The sequence below is a fragment of the Camelus bactrianus genome, chromosome 8, assembly GCF_048773025.1.
Source record: "Camelus bactrianus isolate YW-2024 breed Bactrian camel chromosome 8, ASM4877302v1, whole genome shotgun sequence".
NCBI lineage: Eukaryota > Metazoa > Chordata > Mammalia > Artiodactyla > Camelidae > Camelus > Camelus bactrianus.
The window spans coordinates 23,507,704-23,528,515 of NC_133546.1; the positions used below are offsets into that span (position 1 = coordinate 23,507,704).

Here is a 20,812-nt window from a genome sequence, read left to right on the forward strand (position 1 = left end):
TGTGAAGTGCTAGCTTCTTCCTATTTTATGACTCATTATTCTACTGGAAAATCTAACTCTAAAACTGGAATTCACAGAGAAGCATTATATGCTCATGAAACTAATTCAACATTCAACCGACAAGTTGATTTCACATTCATTGAACTGCTGGGTGAGAGGGGACATAGGACACCTTGGACCTGAAGGATTTCAGGGGCAAGGACTTAAATGAAGTCCAGGTCCCTAAAACCTGAGCAAAACTTCACCAAGTCATAGGACTAGAATAAGTTAGAATACAGGTAAATAGATGAGCATTGTTGTAAAGGTAGGTTGGTGGTGGGCGTGGACAGTGAGAGAGGGATTTATTCCACTTCTTTCCTTGTTATTGCAGGGCTCCACATTTCTTAATATTAGGAAATTCATGCTTGTATTTGCTGTGATTCTTCGTGCTGTAAATAACATCTTCTCTTAGTTTAATTCCTGTCCAGACTGATAGCTAGATGTCTTGTTTAATACAATAAAGTATTACAGTAATATTTGAAAATATCATGTCAAGTCTTCTTCTAACAAGCACTAAGGATTTTCCAGATTACCACCTTTAAACTCAAGATTCTTAGGTAGTAGCTGGTGGGGGTTGTAGCTTGGAAATAAGATTTCCCTCTGGGACTTAAATAATAAAGCAGCTCGGAAATGTACAAAGTCACCCGAAGAGACAGAGTGTGGCCTGGTTGAAGGTGTTTACATGATTAGAGGAGAGCAGACCAATGAGAAGATGCGGGTAGTGACACAAAGAACAGGCAGGGTCTCAGGAGCAGGTGTGGTCCATCCAGGCGCCATATGCGGGAGACAGCATCCTGGAGAACGGCTGTGTGCAGAATGAAGACTCCACCTGCTGGGACCTGGTGATGGAAATATCCCACCACTCTGAGGAAGAATGCATCATTGCACAACGTCAGTCACCAACCCCCACTTCGATAATGCTTCCCATGGAGTGAGCCTCTGAGGAGGGGGTGCATTAACTGGCATTGCAAGTGTTTGTACGTCTTTGATAGTAAATTTTTCTCACATGAATTATCCATGCGGTAGCATCTCTCTGATCTTGGTTAATATGATATTGCCTCTGGAAGATGGAGTTTTTTATGCCATTTTATGCCAAAGAAGACTCACAATGATAATAAATGCCACCTAGTCGGGGTGCAGATGACAAGCTGGTCACCTGCATAAGGCGCCACCTGAAAGAAGTCACCTAGCCTCTTCAGGTGCCCCAGGCTCACTTTAATTGTGTTCCCTTTCTCTTCATTGCCTCTGTGAAAATAGGCCTCTTCTGACTACCAGTGATTTAAATTTCCAACATGTTATGCAATGCTTTTTACAATTGGAACCAACTTTATTCTTATCTCATATATGGGCAAAAGACAAGAATGAATAAAGTTGGTTCAAATTGTGAAGAGCATTGCATAACATGTTGGAAATTGGACCCCAAAGGCTTTTAATCTCATGCTATCTTTAAAAACATTTTTGAGTACACATTCACAATATATGTATTATTTTAAATCAATTAAAATATAATATTATATGAAACACTAAAAATCACAAAATATAGGAATTTTAAAAGAGATAAAGATGAATAAGGCAATATTTTAAAATAACTATTTTTATTAATGGTAAAACACCTTTTGTTCTCAATAAGAAATAATAAAATTAAATATGTTTCATTATTTAAAAAAATCATCATCTATCCCTTTATAACAAAGTCATTCCAAAGTCTGATTCTAAGATCATTTTGTTGTGATCCTTGACCATCTGAACTGGAAGAGATACCAACAGACAGACAGAAAAACTAGAGAAGATGCAGAGAAAGGAAAAAAAATCATTGTGCCTCCTTATTCATGATTGATTAAATTTCATTTCCAGCTATCGACTATGTAAAAGTTTTTGTTGAATCTCAGTTAGTAAATTCCACTCTTCTTTGATGTCAATTAGTTGGAAAGTTGCAAAGATACATTGATATCTCCATTAAATAGGTTCAAAAATTCAAAACCCCCTGAAACTCTTCATTTGGATAGTTTTTAACCAGACTCTAGAATATTTGGCTTCCAAGTTTGATTGTGTGGGTAAGAGAGGTTATAGGGGGCACAGCTATACCAATTTTGGTAATAAAATCATGTAACAAGGTGTAAGTCCAATGTTGTTTGTCTCAATATGTCGGATGTGAGTGAACGAAGGCACCATTGCTACCGCTCTTAGCTGGGTAGCTCACTGTGACTTTAGGGTGGCTCAGGTGACAGTGACCCCCCTGACACTGACAAAGGGAGAACAACAGCAGTAGTAACTCATGTATCAAATACTAGCAAAATGAACTTGGAGCTTTCTGATTTTCTTCCTGTATCTCCTGGTTGCATGCACCCAGCTTTGGGAAGAGTAGAAAGTCCACCAGGGTGTTTTGATTAGAGGAGAAACATCACCAGGCCTGTGATTTACAAGCAGAGGTAACTAGCAAGGGAGTGGCCTAGGATGGGGAGGCCAGAGGCAAAAAGACAGAAGGAGGCTGGGGTCCAAGCTGGAGCAGCAGAAGGAAAGGGGGAAGGGTGGATTTGAGAGATGTTTTGGAGATACACTGCATGGAAGTTTGGACGTGGGAGGAGGGGGAAAGTCTAGAGGTGGCTAGGAAGCTGATACTGCCCTTCTCTGCGCATGGAGGGAAGAGGGCAGGGGTAAAGTATCACAAGCTCAGTCCTGGATGATCCGAGTGTCCACCCCGTGTGGTGTGAAGGGGACATTCCGCCACATCGGAAGTGGAGGCGTGGGCAAGCTGAAGCCAAGCCAGTTCCTTCCAAGGCTTATTTTTCAGCTTCCATGTTAGGTTTTTTGCTTTTTTGGAAAGTCGTCAATTTTTTTGAGACTCTGCCAAAAGCCGCTGGTCCCACTTCAGAAAGATAATGTACCCACCGCAATATAAAATTGTACCTATGATTTCTTTATAGGGTCCCCAACCCCTGAGGTCCACCCACTGCTCCAGATTGGAGATCTGCCCTCAGTGGCAACCTCACTGCCCTCCAAACCTGCCCTATTTCTCTTTCTGTGTGCCAGTCCTCTGAGTCAGAGCTAATTTGCTAATTATAAGTCACTTCCTATTTTAGACATCCTGATGACTTATGGTCAAATGCTTATATTCATCATGATGATTGAAGAATTGTAGTGTTTAAGCCGGGTGAGAGATGGAAGAAGAGTGGAGAAAAAGGAAAGAGGTCAAGTGGAGGTTTTGTGATTTCTCTGGGTAACTGTTCATACAGCTCAGACAGGATGGGGCGCCGTGGGACACACACAGCACCACCTGAGAACTATTCTTGCCTAACTGATCCGGAATCTAATAAGAAGTCTGGAAAAACAAGTTAAATGAGACCAAAAGAAAGCGATCAGCCAAATCCAGAAAATGAGCTAGTCCAGATGACCTAATTGCCTTAATGAATAGCATGAAAAATTAAAATGGAATATTACCAAATAAGAGAGTTTTAAGAAATGTTAGCAATCAAAAGCAACAAGTGTCTGTATAGTTGACAATCTGAGAAATTAGAATACATACTTAGGATTGGATTGTTTAAAAAATCATTTAGCTAAGTGTTAACAGTGGTGGTTATGTAAAAAGAACAGATTCTTATCAATTAGAGATGCACACTGATGTATTTGTGTCAGGACACAATATCTGGAATTTGCTTTGAAATAACCCAGAAAAAAAAATGAAAAATGAAATAAACTTGGCAAAATGTCGGTAACTGTTGAAACTGGATGATGGATATATGGGGGTTCACTGCACTCCTCTCTACTTTCTTGTACGTTAGAAGTTCCCACAGTAGGTTTAAAAATACTATAAATATTTTTTAAATGCATTGTTCTAAAATCTGGCTGATGGTCAGAAGCTTCTTGGGGGAGCTTAAAAATAAAAAAAGGTTCCAGGAGTTGCACAGCCTTCCAGAATCAGTCCTCTGTGGGTACATTTGTATGGGGTGGAAGAATGAGCCACTTATAACTAACTTCCCAGGTCATGTGCTGCCAGTGCTTGTGGCCAACACAGCCATAGGTCATCTCTTCTAAGGTCTGACCCGAGAAGTCTCACATCACTTCTCCTTCCTCTCCCTCTAATTTCTTTCTTTCTCTCTCTGCTTCTCCCTCTTGTCTTCTCTTGCTGCACTTTACAAAGGCTCAGGGCAGGAACCATCTGAGGAGCACAGGTACCTAGCATCTTGCAGGAACGGGCACTGGCAGGTGTTCCCCACTCCCCTCTGGGCCTCTGTGTCCTCATTTTTAAACCAGATGCCTTACCCTTCAAGGTCAGGTCTCTTACTATCCATGGGTGAGAGATGTATCCCCTGCTCGGGTGTAACTTGAAATAAAATTATTTGAGAAACATGGTCTTAATATCTGGGCCTTTTCCTTTCAGCATTCATAAACAAAACACATCAAAATTTGTTCTTAAATAATTTATTTTTTAATATTGACTTTTGTGAAAAGTTACATTTCAATTTAAGGAATCTTGAAAAAAGCCAACACAGAGCCGACAGTTTTCTATCAGACAACTAAATGTGCAAATTTCAAATGCTTTCTATAATAAGTATAAATATTTCCACTTTTCACATTAAGGATGAAAATATTGAAACACATAAAATAGTAAAACAGCAACTTTAAAAGAACTAGGTGAAGAAAACTGATGTTTATTTGAACAATTTAGAAAGAAATTATAAAGGTTATGTGAAGGAAAAAGGTTTATGGTGTTCCAAGGGGAAAACACATCACACAGTACAAGTAAAGACCATGGAGAGTTATAGAGAGCCAAGACTTTCAGGTCAGAATACCAAACACACAAACAAACACAAAATAGCAGCCTTTACCTCTGGGAAAATGTGTTTCCCCTCCCTTTTTTCTAGAACAAGTATGACAGCAACACAAAGCACACAGAGAAATTATAGGCTAAGCACAGTAAGAAATTTCTGCTTACTCAAGGTATTAAGACTTTGCTATCCCAATGTTTAGGGGCCACTGGACACAAGGTCGCTGCCCAGCACCCCAGGACACAGCAGTGACATAGCAAAGAGAGGCAACATCTTTTCCAGTGACTTTGTCCAATCTCATCCCGGTTCCTTCCCAATCATCTCTCTAAGGAGGTAGGATACACAGAAGCATTTAAACAACACGGAGTGCGGTTTCTTACTGAGGGCCTGGGAGGTGGCACTAGCCAAAGTTTCATGAAGAAGCGTGAGATTTTAATGAATTTCCTACAGATGCAATTCCTTCTTTCCCAGGGAAGGCAATCGAAGTGCAAGGAAGAGCCCGACTCCCCCACTGTGGTCAGGAACTTGCCTGGGTCTGTGATGTGACTGAAAGCAAATATGATGTCTCAAGAAAACAGTACAGCATGTTGCTCAGACCAGAAGAGAGATCTTCACTTAAATAACCTTAAAGTTTGCAATAAAATAAATAAAGTGACTGACAGACATACACAGAGCTCCTTTTAACAAGGTAGCTGGTTGAGTTCATGTGTATAGAAGAGGTGCCTGCCCCAACAACAACCAGAAAATAGGTTATTATTATTCAGTCTTCTTACTTAAACCTCTAGGGCAGCATCTCAACATAAAAAAATTCCCTCATACATAATATAAGGGGACATTATATATGAATATATCTCTATGCACACCTCAGTTCAAGCTAACCTTGAGAAGTAAAGACAGTGATAACCAAAAGAGGTACCCTTCTGCCCACTGACTTATTCTGAGTCTTAAAAGGTGCATATCGTAAAGAGCAGCAGGTTGGCTTTTCATCACAAATGTGTTTGGTCTCAGCAGCGTCAGAATCACAGTCCGTGGATGGTTCTGCTTCTGCCGTGTCTGTGGGAAAGGAACAAGGCAGGCAGGGAAAAACCACCACCGACTGACCCCGGAATCTGTCCACTTCGCCTGGGCTTCCCGAACTTCTGGCAGAGGGCCTGCGGCCCCGAGGCTCCGCCTCCCTGTCTCTGAGAGATGCTGATGGAGGGCAGGGGAACAGCTCTGAACTGTGTGTCTTTTCCCTTTCCTCGGAAGGTGATGAAGCAGTCCTGGCCCTGGTATGAAGTCCATGAAGTTCCTGGCCTTCTGCCTGGGAGGAGAAGGGGAGGACCCCGGGCTGAATCCGACACCACCTGCTGCCGGTCACATGCTTCGCTCAGATTCCTGGCCGTGACTGAGTGTGTCTTTCCTCCCCTGTTTAGAGACACTCCATGCAGGGACAGACCCTCCGGTGGCACCAGGGCACTGAGAGCATAGCACCACGCTGGCTAAGGCTCCAGGCCGCTCTGGGCTGGGGTGGGCCTGCCAGCTTCGGGTCAGCCGTACATCTGCTTGAACTGAAAGCACTCGTTGCAGTAGCCGTTACACTTGGCATTGCCGAAGTGGTCGCAGGCGGGGGCCCGGCAGCGCTGCGTGGGGGGCTCCTCGGGGACGAGCTCTGGCCGCCGGGGGCCCGGGCCCGCTCGCTGGCTGAGCGGCTGGCACTCCAAGCAGAGCTCCTGGCTGCGGCAGGCCAGGACGTTCCTGCAGGTGGCGCGGGCGCACTTGGACCTGGAGGCGCTCTGGGGGGCTCGGGGCACGTCTCTGCGCTGGCTGGATCTCTGGGTGGAGAGAGAGCAGAAAAAACCATTGCTCACTTTTCTCAGGGAGAGCAGTGCTGTCTCTTTGAACAGCGGGGATCCTACAAAGGGCTCTGTGGGGTGAAGAGTGTCTGCCTAACCAAGGGGACAGGAGTCTCCAAGGACCTTTCCTCACCAACCCATGAAAACAGATCAGGCTCCTGGGAGGTCAAGCGGAAGCACCAATCCCAGGAGGGAGGCTGGCAAATGCCGGCCCAGTTCACTTCCATTTGTATTAACACTATGCTGCCTTCATCTAGACAGAGTCCCTACCACTCCACAGCCAACGGAAGAGGTGCTTCTTAATTAGTGCCTGCTTTTCTCGTACGTCAGTAAGTGGAGGCCCTGGGATGCCCTGCGCCTCCTGCTTCCATCTCATGATAGAGGGTTACTTAAGAAAGGCTGCCGGCCACTTAGATGTCTGTGCTTCTACTGCAAACCCAAGAAGTCTCTCATGGCCATCTGGCTCTTTGGAGGCCTTAAGAGGTTTTATTCTACAGATGATTTTATATGCCACTTAAAATGAATTCTGTAGTAAACTTAGGCCATGAAAATCAATAGGAACTGCTGTGCTTCCAATCCTGGGGGCCACAGTGACTTCCCCCCAATTCTTCCCTGGAACTTGGCAGGTAGGAGAGGCTGCATATCACAGCCGGAAGAAACTGCTCCAGCGAGGAGGCCGGGCCACAGAAGAGGGGAATGTCTCACCAGTTGTTCTTCAGTCCTTTTTGCTTCATGGAATCTCTGATTCTGAGCTTCGATGAAACACTTCTGACAGTATCCTTCAAACACAGTGCTTCCCAGGGCACCACACTCCCTCCCCAGACAGGGGACAGCATTCTGGAACCTGGAGGCTGTGGGACTGGCTTTCCCTGAGGCAGCGACAAAATCTAGAAGAGAGATGAGGCTAATCAGCAACACATATGGGTCACTGAGCAGAGAGACACTGACACAGAGAAACAAACAGGGTCCTGCACATACAGATGAGGCCACTCTTCGCTGTACCCATGAGAGCAGCCTCCTAGAAGCTCGGCAAGTAACACACAATAATAGTACCATTACTGAAACATCTCTGACTTTACAAACTTCTTGCTTATGAACCTGCTACACAGTTCGACCACAGTTACAGAACTGAGATATTAACTGCCTGTCCTTCTTTCAAAATCTGCAATTTCTAAAAGCACGTGTTCTTACAATGTCAGCGGAGACCCCTTCTTTCTACCTACTGCTCTTCAGGTTTTGCGTTTTCTCTATGATGCCGAAGTTTCAAAAGAAGTCTAGCTTAAACTCCATCTTATACACATGACACCGTGTGACTTTATAAAAACAAATTCTCTGAACTCTACCTACTGGGTGCTTTTGGGTCTTAGCGCATGCTAGTCTGGGCCTTTTGTCTCCACGTGCACTGGCAGAGCCACCGTGACTGTCTCCCTTTGCCAACCACACTCTACCCTGCGGCACAGAGGGGTTCCCTTTTTGAGGTTCAGGAGCAAACCGCCTTCTGGATGGGCTTTGGAATGGGGGTTAGGGAAATCCATTATCTTACTCACGTTTATTTTCTCTGTACTCAATGAAACACAGCGTGCAAAAGCCTTTGTTCTCTGGAGTCCCAAAATACATGCACCCCGCTTTCCTGCACTTGCTCGTCCCAGTCCTGTCCCCTGGTGTCCGCGTGGCTGGGGAGTGGCAGCCGGAGGGGGCCTCGGCCCCGGCCCGGCGACAGGAGTGAGGGGAGAGGCTTGGGATGAGCTGTGAGGGGTCGGACTTGGAGCGCTGGTGACAGGCAGGTGGGATGCTGGAGCCGAGGTCTGAGGTGGGCTCGGCCGTAGCCCTTTTAAAGCAAGTGCTGCAGATCCCGTTAAACGTCCTGGTGACATCCTGGAGGCAGGCCCGGCACTTGCTGGGGTCCAGGTGGGGTGCGGGGTCCACGGGTTGGCCGGTGTTCAGCTGCCGGGCGTGGTGGCAGCGCTCGCAGAATCCGTTGTGCTGCACGTTGAGCGTGAAAGGGCAGCCGGGGCTCCTGCACTTCATGGCCGTAGTCTCGCTGAACAAGAAGAGGCTGGGCGCCGTCGGAGGGGCCGAGTGGGGGCCCCCGGAGGGCTCCTCGGGGCTCCAGGCTTCGCCCCGAGAGGCCCCGAGTGCCAGGCCGGGGAGCGCCTCGGGGCCTGGCTTGGAGTTGGGCTTCGGGGCTTTGGTCTGGTTCTTCTGCCGCCGCTCCGAGCACTCGTGGCAAAACGGCTGGGTGTTGACGGACATGAAGAAAGGGCAGTTGGGTGTTTCACATTTTATGTCCATGAGAGAAAGCTGGGGGATGGAAGGTTCCAAAGGATTCGGAGGGTGCGTGTCTCGCCGCCCCTGCTCGTTATTTTCTTGCCACTTCTTGTACTCATGCTGGACAAGTTCAAAGTAATCATCTACCAAATTTATTTCTTTTGGTAAGTTCGCTTCATCCAACCTAAAGACCAAAAGGGAAATGTGAGACTACGGCTGTGCACAGACACACACACAGACACACAATTTTACATCATCAGCTCAGAGAGCGAACTTGTAGAATGTGGATCGCAGCAATAACCTTGTAACTGTTCACTGAACTGCAGCCTGTGATAGAGCTTACATCTCTAACACAGCACAGGCCAATCCTGCTGAGAAGATGTCATTATTTCCAGAATCACAATTTTATTTGATCAATTTTGGTTCACCCCAAATTACAGATAATTCTAAGGAAAGAGATGTGCAGGGGCTGCCACCACACTTCATTACTCTATTCTTTTTTGAAAATGTCACTTTTATTTTCTAACTTCTCAGAGACTAAATTTCTAGTGAAATATTATTCAGGGTATTCATTTGAGACTAGCCTACTTTATAGCACTAACTACGCTGGAACTTTGTGTTCTGAATTCTGCTGTTACTAATTTTCACCGTACACCTGGTTCCTATTAGCGTTAACTGCAGGAGCGGTCACTAAGAGGTGGACACACCCCCAGGTGCTACGTTCTGACTTCTGACTCTGTAATTTGTCCATCTCCACTTGGAGAAACCGATTCTCTTAGGCCTTCTCGGTCTTTTCTTGTGTCTTTCAAATTCTAGGAAACAGGCATCTCTTTATCATAAAGCCAGTACTGACAATTTCGATACCTGTACAACCTGCACCCTGGGTCTCTCCTCCCTTCTCCCTGTGGCAAAGTCATGTGTCTGCAACCTTAAACATTTGACAGCTCAGTCTGTGTCTGACGCGTCTGCCTTACCCAGAAGCCAAGAGAAAGAGGCTTTTGTTTCCAAGAATTTTCACTTGCTGGTCTAGCACTAGGGCAATTAAAAAAAAACCAACCCTTGATGTAAACACCCTTTTAGAAGCCACAGTTCCGACTCTCACATCCAAACAGGCAGGAAAATCATTACAGATAAGCTGCTTGTTCCCATTTGAAAGCAAAGCCAGTACTGCCTGAAATGAATGTCTTTCACTCTCATACAAGCCTCTGAATTTGTTTCACATTGGAGGAAACTGGCTTCAAATATCTTTACTGTTGAGCTTTGGGGTGGCAGCAGCCTCTGTGGCTGAAGTAAAAACAGCGGAAGATGACAAACGATGGTGCTAAAAACAAACTGCTTACTTTGCAGCGTTAATTAAATGGGTGGTGCCATGGTCCCAGCCTTGGACTGGGATTTCTATCACCGTCAAGTACTCTTTGAGCAGCTTTTCCTTCATCTCATTCTCAGGATCTGTCAGAAAGTGAACTTTCAAGTCTTCGAATCTTCCCCGCTCTCTGTTAACGAGTGGGACAGCTCGAATTTCTGAGGGAAAAAAAAGTAACACATAAGCCAAATACAATCCTACTGCATGAGATTATGTGTGAGGCCATGTATATAATGACTACATTTTGAAAATGCAGAAAGGATATAATTACAGAGTGGAAAAGTATTATCTAGCCACAAAATCAAATGTGGAAACAAACTGTGCTGAACTCTAATAGAAAATGTACTGTTTCCAGGAAGCTCACAGAATATTTAGAGGCCTGGAGGCAGTGAATCGTATTGGTCAAATTCCCACACTTCAGAATCAGATGGACCTGAGTTCGAATCCTGACTTGCCACTATCCAGCTCTGTGATATCAGGCAAATTATTTAACCTCTCTGAGCTTCCAGTGTCTTATCTGTAAAATAAGGTTACCAGTGCTTACAGCATCCACAGGGATGCTGTGAGGATGAAATAGATAGAATAATGTATCCAAAGTACTTACCCAGTGCCTTATTCATTCCACATTAAGCTATCACAGTAATAGCTAAACCACCATTTACCTGCCTCATGTCAGGCACTATATTAAGGGTTCTGTGTGCCTTAATATGCCATACACATGTATCTCCTACTTGCCACTAACATGCTGAAAGTACTTTCCAAACTAAACACAAAAAGGCAGGGAGGGGCATTATGATTACTGTCACTGCTTTACTGCTGCTAATCAAATAAATGACAGATTACTGTATTTAAATAAAACTAATATACTTAAATGACACTATTTCAATAAGGAGCAAAAGAGTGAACCCTGACGTTCAGTAGGCACAGGGTGTACTGGTATCTACCAGCAGTTACAAATGTGAACAGATGCTCAGTTTTCTCACCAGGTCCACTGTCCTTCAGGGTCACCAGGGGTACGAAGTGTTGGCTGTCATAGCCGAGAACGATGGGGTATCTGTGGCATTCCTGGGCAGGCCAATGGAGTGGCAAGTAAATTCCGCCCACCTTCACAGGAGCGAAATTGGAACCCGATTCCAAACTTCTCAGCATTTTGTCTGTTTAAGGAAAGAGAAAGGAAAAATAAGGCCCTCCGTGACTTCCATAGGATTCCATTAGCTATAATCGCCTACAACTTCGGTGGTGTGGACCTTCCCAAGAGCTAAAGCAGCTGAAAATAAGTAATAAATAAACTTAAATACAGATAAGCCATCTGCAAGCATCTCACCTGAAATGACAATGATGGGCCTTCTTAGGATGTTGCAAAGGACAAATACATGTATTTCTTCCAGTGAATGATACTGAAGCCCACTCCGGGCTGCCGGGGCGTCTGTGGATGCCATTTTGACAAGGTTGTCCCACTCATCAGTCCAATTCTGAGGGGGGAGAGCGAAACGATTGAGCGTACTCTGCACTCTGAGACAATTCTGGCTTCACTCTGTAATTGTTTATTTACAGCACTCAGCTTACTTTTCCCCTTTCTCTAAATCATCATTCAAACAGTCACCCTGTTTTCCCCATTTTGGTTTTCTTCCTTTACTTTTTTCCACTAGCAAGGCAAATTCAAAAGTAGGGGAGGATGGGGACAGCACCTGCTTTCAGAAAAAATCCCTGATGAGGCATGACCTCGAAGCCCCCCATCCGAAGGTGCACAAAAATCCCAAACTTGTGACTGAAGATGGGAGGCACCACCTGAATTTGATTGGCTGGCTCAGCAAAGCATGCAAAGGGTAATCAAACTGAAAGCTAACCAAAACACCACAGGGAAGGCCCTGATCAGAAAGAACGTGCTAAAATGACTCTCCAGCTGGGAAGCTCCTGCCCGGGAGTCTCCCCGCAGTGTCAAAGCCTGGGGATCATCCCACAGGAGGTTTCTGGTGTTTTCCATTGACTCCGCTTTGCCAAGTTCACATGACCTGGCAAATCAAACGCTCCCTGAGAGCAGGGACCGGCCTAAGGTACCCTTTTCCCTCCATGGAGCTCCGTCCACAGATGCTGACGGGGATACACAACATACCCGGGTATCGTAGCAAAGTCCTGTTTCCACGAATTCCTGAGACTTTAGAGACTCCAGCTGCCAGCGGAATTTGAAGTTGCGCGTGTCAGTCTCCTTGAGGGTGCTGAAGAGCGCCTTCCTCAGGACCAGGTCTGTGTCCTGAACACCCCACATGTACTGGGAAGCAGCGTGCATGAGGCAGTTTCCGTCGCCTGCGGACAGAAGCGGGGCAAATTCAAGCCATCCACATCTAAGGCCCGGAAAAGCTTTCTGGAATAAATGAGCCTTACTGCTACCATCAGGGACCCAATGGGAGGCTTGGGAGAAATGCAAAGGGCTTCATTATTTAGTCAAAGGGCCAAGTGGTAACATTCCACAAGGCAATGACGGCTTTAAGGTGAATATCATTCTTTTCACTTGTATTTTAAATGAATGATCCTAACAGAGCCAGGGAACCAGGGACTGAGAGTCAGGAGACCTTGGTTCCAGGCTGGCTCTGCCCTAACTAGATTAGATGACATTGGAGGGAAATTCCTTAACCTCTGAGAGTATTTTTCCTCTTTGTGAAATGAGGGCATCGGATTATGATCTCTAAAGTCCATCCCTCGCTAACATTCCTTGATTTTCTGGCTAAGACGCTGGCACTATTACTCTGTGACCCTACACAGGGCAACACGCTCAAACCAGGAAGCTGGTTGGGCTCCATCTACTAGACAGGGACAGTCTAGCTATGACTGAGTGGCTTGACCATCCCACTGCAGTTCTGGGGGCCTGGGAGTTTCCTCTTCTCATTTGTAAGCTGGGACTGAGAATACACAGTTACCTACTGCCTGCTGGCCCCCGCTCCCTAGCAATGCCTTGAGTGAACCCGTCTGTCAGCAATCACGGAGTTCTTTCACAGAGCTAACGAGGGCCTGGGTGGCTGCATTTCAAACATAATTCATTGTTTACTGGCATTTTCAGAATACTGAGCATTCTGAGAAAAAGACAGGTCTAATTTTATTCCATCACTTTGTTACTTTCATAGCTTAAAATCCACAATTCACGAGCCTGCATTCTTTGACCTCCAAAGAATAAACGTTTTGGAGGGATGTTTAACATTAAAAAGTTAACTCCTTAGTCTCCTTTGGCAAGTGCATAACTGTTTTTCATGAAGAAAAGTTCAACTGGTTTCTTACACTGCTCTACAGGGCAATAAAGTTACTTGAAATGTTACCATATTTTAATTATAGTCAAACAGAAAAAAAAAAACCCAACCAAAAACAAAAAAAACCCTCAAATATATGGCCACAGCCAGTATCCCTTCAATTTACGCACTTAGAAAAACCAGCATTTAGACAAACGAACAAAAAAGATCGCTTAAGCCGTGTGTCTTGGCAGAAGTGTGGCAACAATTGCACTGTTGAAATTTCCCCTTTGCAAAATCTAGAGCAAAGATAAGGCTTTTTTTCTTCTTCTTGTGCTTACTTTCAGTTCTTTATTGAGATGCAGCAGCATAAAATTCCCTAAGCAACATCTGGAATTCCCCAGTGCTAAGTTATTTGACTAGCAATTGAGCAACAGCCATTGTACTTTTTGTTCTGATGTGTAGACATTTAAACTGCGAAGTGCACCCTGGACTTTCCAAGTGGGTGTGGTCAGGGTGAGCTGGAATCAGGCTACTCATTATACAAGTGAAATCGCGGCAGCCAATAGACGCTGGGATTTTTCACATGAAGTTTCAATTTTATGCCTCCTACTCCCTTCCTCATACACCACAGTCTCATATCCTCAAATGTGAACTTGTGAATCACCCCTCCCCAAACAGACCACTGACTCCGTAGAACCCTCCTACTGGGGGCAGGCTTAAAAAACAACGCTGCTAATAAAATCAGAGAGGAAAAGTCATTTGTTTTCCTCCCTCCCCTAAATACCTTGTCTTCCTTTTCCAGAATTTTAAGGAATTTTCGTGCAAGTGGGGAAATAAAAGGATTCTGAGCCTAAAAATCTCGATTTCCCAGAAAACGATATCAAAATACACCTGATTTCGTAGTCTTATTTGTAGCATGAATCCTGGATTTAAGTGACATATCTTTGCAAAACAAGTGTTTACTCTTTACATTATATCCATTTTTCTTTAAGGGACTGCAGCAAGTTAGACCTAAAATCTCAGTTAATTCTGTTCATAATATGGATTTTCTCTTTCTACCATATTTCTAATTTGGAAGAATCTCTTTGTTTCCAACTTTCCCAAAGCTGACTCCACCTCTTTTTGCAACAAAATAGGAGAGAGTTAAAACCATAAACTGTCAGGAATACAAACTCCTTGATGATGACTTAACATAATTACCTGCTCCCAAGCATCACTTGATTTAATGCCAACAACAATGTAAACACTAGCAATCCCCAGTTTTCTTTCTGTGTTTCTAAGAATCTGTGCTTCAAAAATAAAAGTAATCTTGAGGTGTTGCGCCTGACCCCCAGAACCAAAGCCAAAAGCATGTCCCTCAATCATGCCACGTTACCCAAGTCAAAAATGGCCAAAGCGAATGTACAAATGAATTTCATTAAGTTAATGTTCTTATCATCTCATTGTCAACTAGGATGTATTATTTTGCCCTTTGACGTATTATTTTGATTGGGATAGCTTAGGACTGTCACTGATCTAAGGACAAGAGACTCCTGCTTTTACCTAGACTGTAAGCATTTAGTTGTCTACGCGCTTCTTGTAATAATTAGCTACATCTATAAAGCAGAATTTTGACCTGCATGAAACAGTATGCTTGAATGTTTCTGTGATGCACATACTTCTGCTCAAAGGAAATAATTAAAAATCAAAACAGTAAAGCTTAGAGCAGGAAACAGCTATCAGTCATAAATGCCCATTGGGCAGACAGGCACACGTAGCAAGAAATTCAGTACTAGGAATCCCTAAAAATAATGAAGTAGAGGCCTAAAATCTGCACTAAGAAACTCAAATATCTTTTTAGTGCATATCATGGGACCACAGGCAACCGAACGTAGGTAAGGGAGGAACTGACAACAGCTATTGCTTAACCCATAAAATGCCATCGATTCAAGAAGTGTAAGCATTTTCTAAGGACAGTGGGGAACAATACCAATTTTCACACGAGGCTTTCCTTGTGAACTTAAAGCCTTTTAATATTTGCATTACTGGCTAGGGAAGGGCATTTTACAGATGATTAAACAGTCAAAAAGAATTAGATACTGAAGTCATACATACATACCAGACATATACACTTAATGGGTGCATGGTGTCTAGAAATGCATTCCCCAAGCCTCAGTGTGCTCTGCTCTCTAATACACACAACTAGAAAACAGCCTTAATTAAAACAGCCATAAAACAAGCCTGCTCTCATCACACGCCCCTTATAGAGTCTCTGTCCTAAGGTGTCTATGGCCTGGAGAGATGTGATTTGGGGCTGGGCTGGGGCTGTTACCTTTTAATGAATGGGGACCCAGCACCCTGGGAGTCAAACCCCTGCCCCCACCGCCCCCGGGAAAAAAGCATGTCTTACCATTTGTTTTCAGTGCCACAAGCTTCCTGACTTCCCGACACCAGTTGAGTTTCTTCTGGCTTTCCAGGGAGGCCTGGATGTTTCTGTCAATGAGAGCCTTGTGGATGATCTCCCGAAATTGTGGACAAAACTGGCAAGTTCTGAACATTTCCAGCGTGTATCGGTGCATGGATTTAAAATGGTGAATGATTCCATTGGTAGGTTTAAAAATGTCTTCTGGAGTTCTCTCTCTTATCTTCACAGCTTTCCGCATATTGCTCAAATACAAAGCCAGAGGAAGAAGTTGCTCAGCCATTGTGCTATATCTGAAGAGGAGGGAAAGAAAACCCCACTCCGTTAGCTCGCCTTTGATATTACTCTTATACACCTGCCTGCAGGAAACCCCAGCGTCTGATCTGGTCATTACCCTAATTGGTAGGCAAAGGATCTTAGTCACCTCTACTCCCAGGATACTAGCTGGCCCCAAAGATTAACTCACACTGGACTGTTTTAAGTTACATCACTTTTAAAGATTAGTCTAAACAGGAGAAGGAAGGCGGGGAGTGGGTACTGAGGGGGAGGGGAATAACCCGTGTTTTCAGTAACGTTTGTCAGGGAGCCAAGCCTGTCAGCAGCAGGTACTCTGCCCCATAACCCGAATGAAGCTCCCATGCTACTCTGATACTACTCTGGGTCAGCAATTGAATTTTAAGAGCCCTGAATGCCAGTTACAGGCACAACGTAGCCCTGACAAGTCTGGCTCTTCTTCTAAGAAGACCACCAAGCAATCGTTGCTCTTAGGCAAAATGTTGATTTATTGCTTTTAAGCACTCCCTCCCCATACTGGAAAGACAGTGAATATTTTGCGGAAAATCTTGCAATTTTATGCTGCCACTGAGGCTGTGGACTGGAGTTTCCTCTTTAGTCCCAGGGAGAAATATGTATAAAGAGTTTATTTATAAAATGTATTAGTAATATAGAGCTAAAACTGAATGTTTTATAAACAACAAAAAAGCCTATTTCCAGCAAGATGCTTTGCAATTTTCAGAGCAAACGGTCAGCAGGCTTTCAGAACCTCTCCACTGAGCTTTACAACATAAGAAAAGGAAATGTTATAATAACAGAATAATAAATCCTACTTGCAAGAGCAGATATTGGAGCTGCACTGCTTGAACAACTGCCAACCAAATTCTATTATCGTCCTCTAGGTACCAAGACTGATGCATTTCCCACCCTGTCTTCACCCTGAAATCCTCAAGCATAATCAGCTGGTAGAAAGAAAGGAAAGGCTGGAAGCAGACAAGAAAAGAAATTTCAGCCAGAGGGGCCACTCAGGGCAAATGAAAGAGGAGTGGGGCAAAACCCAGCATCTCCAACCGATGCTGTGAGTTGACAGAACCTTGGACCTCTACATCCTAGAGCTGTGTGGAGAGCCGGCTTGAATTCACTGGCCCTTAGCAGGGTGCTTATCATCCATCCTAATTTCCAGACAAAGACAGTTTCAGAGCATGAAGAGGGTCCCTAGGAAGTTTTACCCCAGTTGTCAATCCCACTTCTGTATCATACTTTTTGCCAGGGCAAGCCTCTAGCTGAGAAAGAACGTAAACCTATGTAAGAGGGGGAAGAAAGAAACCTAGGTTATTGGGAAGCCGCTCCTAGGTGGGTCTAGGCTCCCTGATAAAATGGTCTAAATTCTCTAAATTCTCGTAGCCCACTCAGAACAGAGACTTGGGCTAGATGACTCCAAGGTTGCTTCTAAGTTTTCTGGTGGTAGTTTTAGATTGGGATTCCTCATCTGATTGCTGGATGATGCCTGGAAGAAGTCAGTCATTCTCTGGGTCAAATGGTAATCTCTCCTTTGATGTCAGACATTCCCTGCAGGTGGATTTGGGCAAAATCATGGCAGGCTCACAGACATAACAAAGGGACAAAACAATCACACGCACTTCCCCTTTGTGACACGAGAAGTCTCTTTCACGATGTCATTCATTTGTCCATCCATCACTTGACAAGCACGGCCTGACCACATACTACCACTGCCTGACCACCGAGCGCTGTGCTTGATGCTGAGGCTAAAAGATCAAAGATGACCTCATTCCCCGTCCTGAAATCACGCGACCATCTCTGTCTCCAGCTACGGCAGCTGAAGCACCTGTCCTGCTCAGGTAGGAACCACGCCATCCAGGGGCAGCGCTTGGCCGGGAAGCCAGGTCTTCCAACACCCGCCCCCTTGCCAGTCTCACAACACCACACCTGTGGTTGTGGTGCCTGTTGCTCTCACATGGAAACAGGCAGGCAAGAGGAAGATTTGAAACAAGCCAGGTGCAGCCTCTTTTTGCTTTTCTGATTTTTCTATTACTTTCTTCTGCACCTAAGATCTTTCAGCAAAGTTCTCAGTGAGAGCCGTAACCATAGGCAAGACATGCAAATGTCAGGATTTGATAGCCCAGTGTCATCTCATTCATAGGTTCAGCCTTGCACAGCCTGCAGAATGGCCTCCTTAAAATAAATAAAAACTCACTGCACAAGTGCCCAAGTACCCAGTACTTGGACTTCTCCACATTTAAGATTAAGGAATAATCTGACCTATGATAATTTCTGAGCTACGATTGTAAAGTCCTTATAGGCAAAGACATACAATATTACTTGTAATATTTCTTTCACATTTCTGTTACCTCACTGCCCTTTTATCAACAAATATCTCATTGAATTTTTAGAAAGTAACCCCCGCCCCCGCCAAATTCAAAAATTGTACAAAGAATTGGGGAAAAAAAGCCAGGAGCACCGCAGACAACGAGAATAGAGCAGTAACTGCCTGTTTAATACTTGCGGTCCAGAGGACTCTTTAAACAGTGTTTCTCCCCAGAGGCTACCCTGAGACACTCGACCAGAGCGGCTTTCCAAGGAAAGGAAATTGGAAGCAGGGAGAACTGAAAACAAAGTGGTCTCAACAAGAGCTGAGCTCCTTCCTTACTTAATACCACGGCTTTCCTGAAAGGCCAGGTGGCAGGATGTGGGACGACCCCGGCTGACAAAGGCAGTCTGACTGGGGGGCAGGGGCCTGCAGATGCTCTAAACTGGAGTAACCCACCCCCCTCAGGCAGGCCGACGACCTCCTGCGACATGCACACTTCTCCGACGCTGCTGAACTCCGAGTGTCTGCAAGTTGTCCCCGCAAAGGTTAGCTGACAGGCCCCCCACCCCATCAGGCTTTGCTGCCCCTGCGACATCCCACCCTTTGGGCTGGTGCTGCACAATCTGGAAAGAAGCCACAGCGATTCTGCAAGGTCTACGTGGCCATAAGCATGCAGCGTTTGATTCTAAAAAAGCCGCGCCGCAAAGACATCAACGACCACCCCCAACCCAGCGGCCCCGGGGCCACTTTCCCCAGGCAGCTGCAGTTCAAGTTCTCTGCATCAGCTGCAAGCAACAGCTGGCTGGAGGAAGCCTGGCTGTCACCCCCCAACATCTGGCACGGCAACCTCAACTCCCAGCAGTCCAGAACCTGCAATGGGCACAAACGGCCAACAAACTCCCCTTCAGGAACGCTGTAAACTCAAGGCCTGGTCGACGGGGCCCGCCTGCGGGTCGCTGCCAAATTCGCAGCCGCAGCTCCCGCCCCGGGAGCCGGTGGCAGATAGCACGGGGACGAGGCAGTTACCTCTCTGAGCTGCGCAATCCTCTCTCGAAATCCCAAGGGCAGGTCAGGACAGGCGCGCGCCGCAGGCTGGGGTCCGGGTCAGGGTCGGGACCGGGTGGAGGCGGCGCCCCATGGACGCCTGGCTCGGGGCTCGCTCGCCGGCCGGGCTGGCCGGGGGTGTGGATCTCGCCCGCCGCCGCCGCCGCCGCCGCCGCGGCCGCCGCCGCCACTGCAGTTCTCTCGGCGGCCGCTCTCGCCGCTCCGCCCCCGCGGCCTCCTAGCTCGCTGCACTTGGCCGCCGAGGAGGCTGCAGACTGCCAGTTCTCTTTTTTCCCTTTCTGTTTTACCGCCCGCGGACAGCCGGGGATTTCCACCCAGGGACTTTCCAGTCACGTGACGCTGGGCCGGGCTCCTGGCGCCGGGACTCGGGGGGTATTCCCGCCGCCGCCAGGGGGCGCAGGAGGCGCGGGAGGCGCAGGAGGCGAGGGAGGTGACCTGCGCCCCGCCCCGCCCTGCCCCGCCCCGCCCCGCCTCGCCTCGCCCCGCCCCGCCTCGCCTCGCCCCGCCCCGCCTGCCGCCGGAGAAACTCCTGCGCCCCGCCCCGGGGTGTCCCCGCGTGAGTCACCTGGGCATTTCGGAAGCTGGGCCCAACGTCACATCCATGTGGAAATCGCAATGATGGGAACTGGAAATAGGTTCTTTTTCGCAGCCGTTTTTCTGCAGAAAATCATCAACTGTGGAGAACAAGAAGGGAAATAATAAAGAGAGAAAACCCTAAAAACCACCCCGGAGCCCGGGACCGCAGGCCTCCGCGGGTTTGCAGCGCTTGGGCTGCGCACGTGATGAGTTCGTAGGGGAGCGCCCTACTCTGGGCCCCCAGGGGGATTTCGAGAAAAAGTTGCAGTCACAGCCCTTGGCCCCTACCTCCTGCGTTCCTGCCAGTCCCGGGCTCCTGGCTCGTGGGATGCCGCTCCTAGGTGACGTCAGACCTCGTGGCCTTGAAATTTGCAGGGGCAAAGCCAGTCTTAGGTAAAATTAGGAATCAGAACATTTGCCAGCCTCGTCCCTCACTTGATTGATTTCCTTTCTACATTTCTGCACACCAGGCGCCCAGCTGGCCTCGAATTCAGGTAGCATTTCAGTTTAGAAATCGCTTCTAGCTCCTTCTGTCCTTGCCACTTGCTTCTAAGACCTTATGAGTCTGATAGTAGGTCGTGCTAGTAGTTCACCCCACGGTTCCAAAGGCTGATAATACTTATTACCCTCCGTTTCCCGCCCCCACCCCCTTATTAAATAGCATGTTAATGGCACT

The 20,812-nt window shown here is 46.3% G+C and overlaps 1 protein-coding gene across 1 annotated transcript; it reads right to left on the minus strand.

The window, feature by feature from the left end:
* Positions 1 to 4,442: 4,442 nt before the first annotated feature.
* On the minus strand, positions 4,443 to 19,859 carry TNFAIP3 (TNF alpha induced protein 3). The gene is made up of 9 exons (XM_074368283.1): positions 19,522 to 19,859; positions 15,882 to 16,186; positions 12,385 to 12,575; positions 11,596 to 11,743; positions 11,255 to 11,425; positions 10,249 to 10,429; positions 8,188 to 9,092; positions 7,346 to 7,527; positions 4,443 to 6,619 (listed from the first exon to the last, which is right to left on the minus strand). Exons 2-9 carry the CDS (start codon positions 16,174 to 16,176, stop codon positions 6,335 to 6,337), a joined length of 2,358 nt encoding a protein of 785 aa, XP_074224384.1. The 5' UTR covers positions 16,177 to 16,186; positions 19,522 to 19,859; the 3' UTR covers positions 4,443 to 6,334.
* Between the last annotated feature and the right edge of the window lie 953 nt (positions 19,860 to 20,812).

Coding starts and splice junctions, on each gene's coding strand:
- TNFAIP3 (XM_074368283.1), bottom strand. CDS start 16,176: ATGGCTGAGCAACTTCTTCCTCTGGCTTTGTATTTGAGCAATATGCGG. Junction 11,426..11,595: donor GCCCATCATTGTCATTTCAG/GTGAGATGCTTG, acceptor TTCCTTAAACAG/ACAAAATGCTGAGAAGTTTG. Junction 9,093..10,248: donor CATTTAATTAACGCTGCAAA/GTAAGCAGTTTG, acceptor TTTGGTCTTTAG/GTTGGATGAAGCGAACTTAC.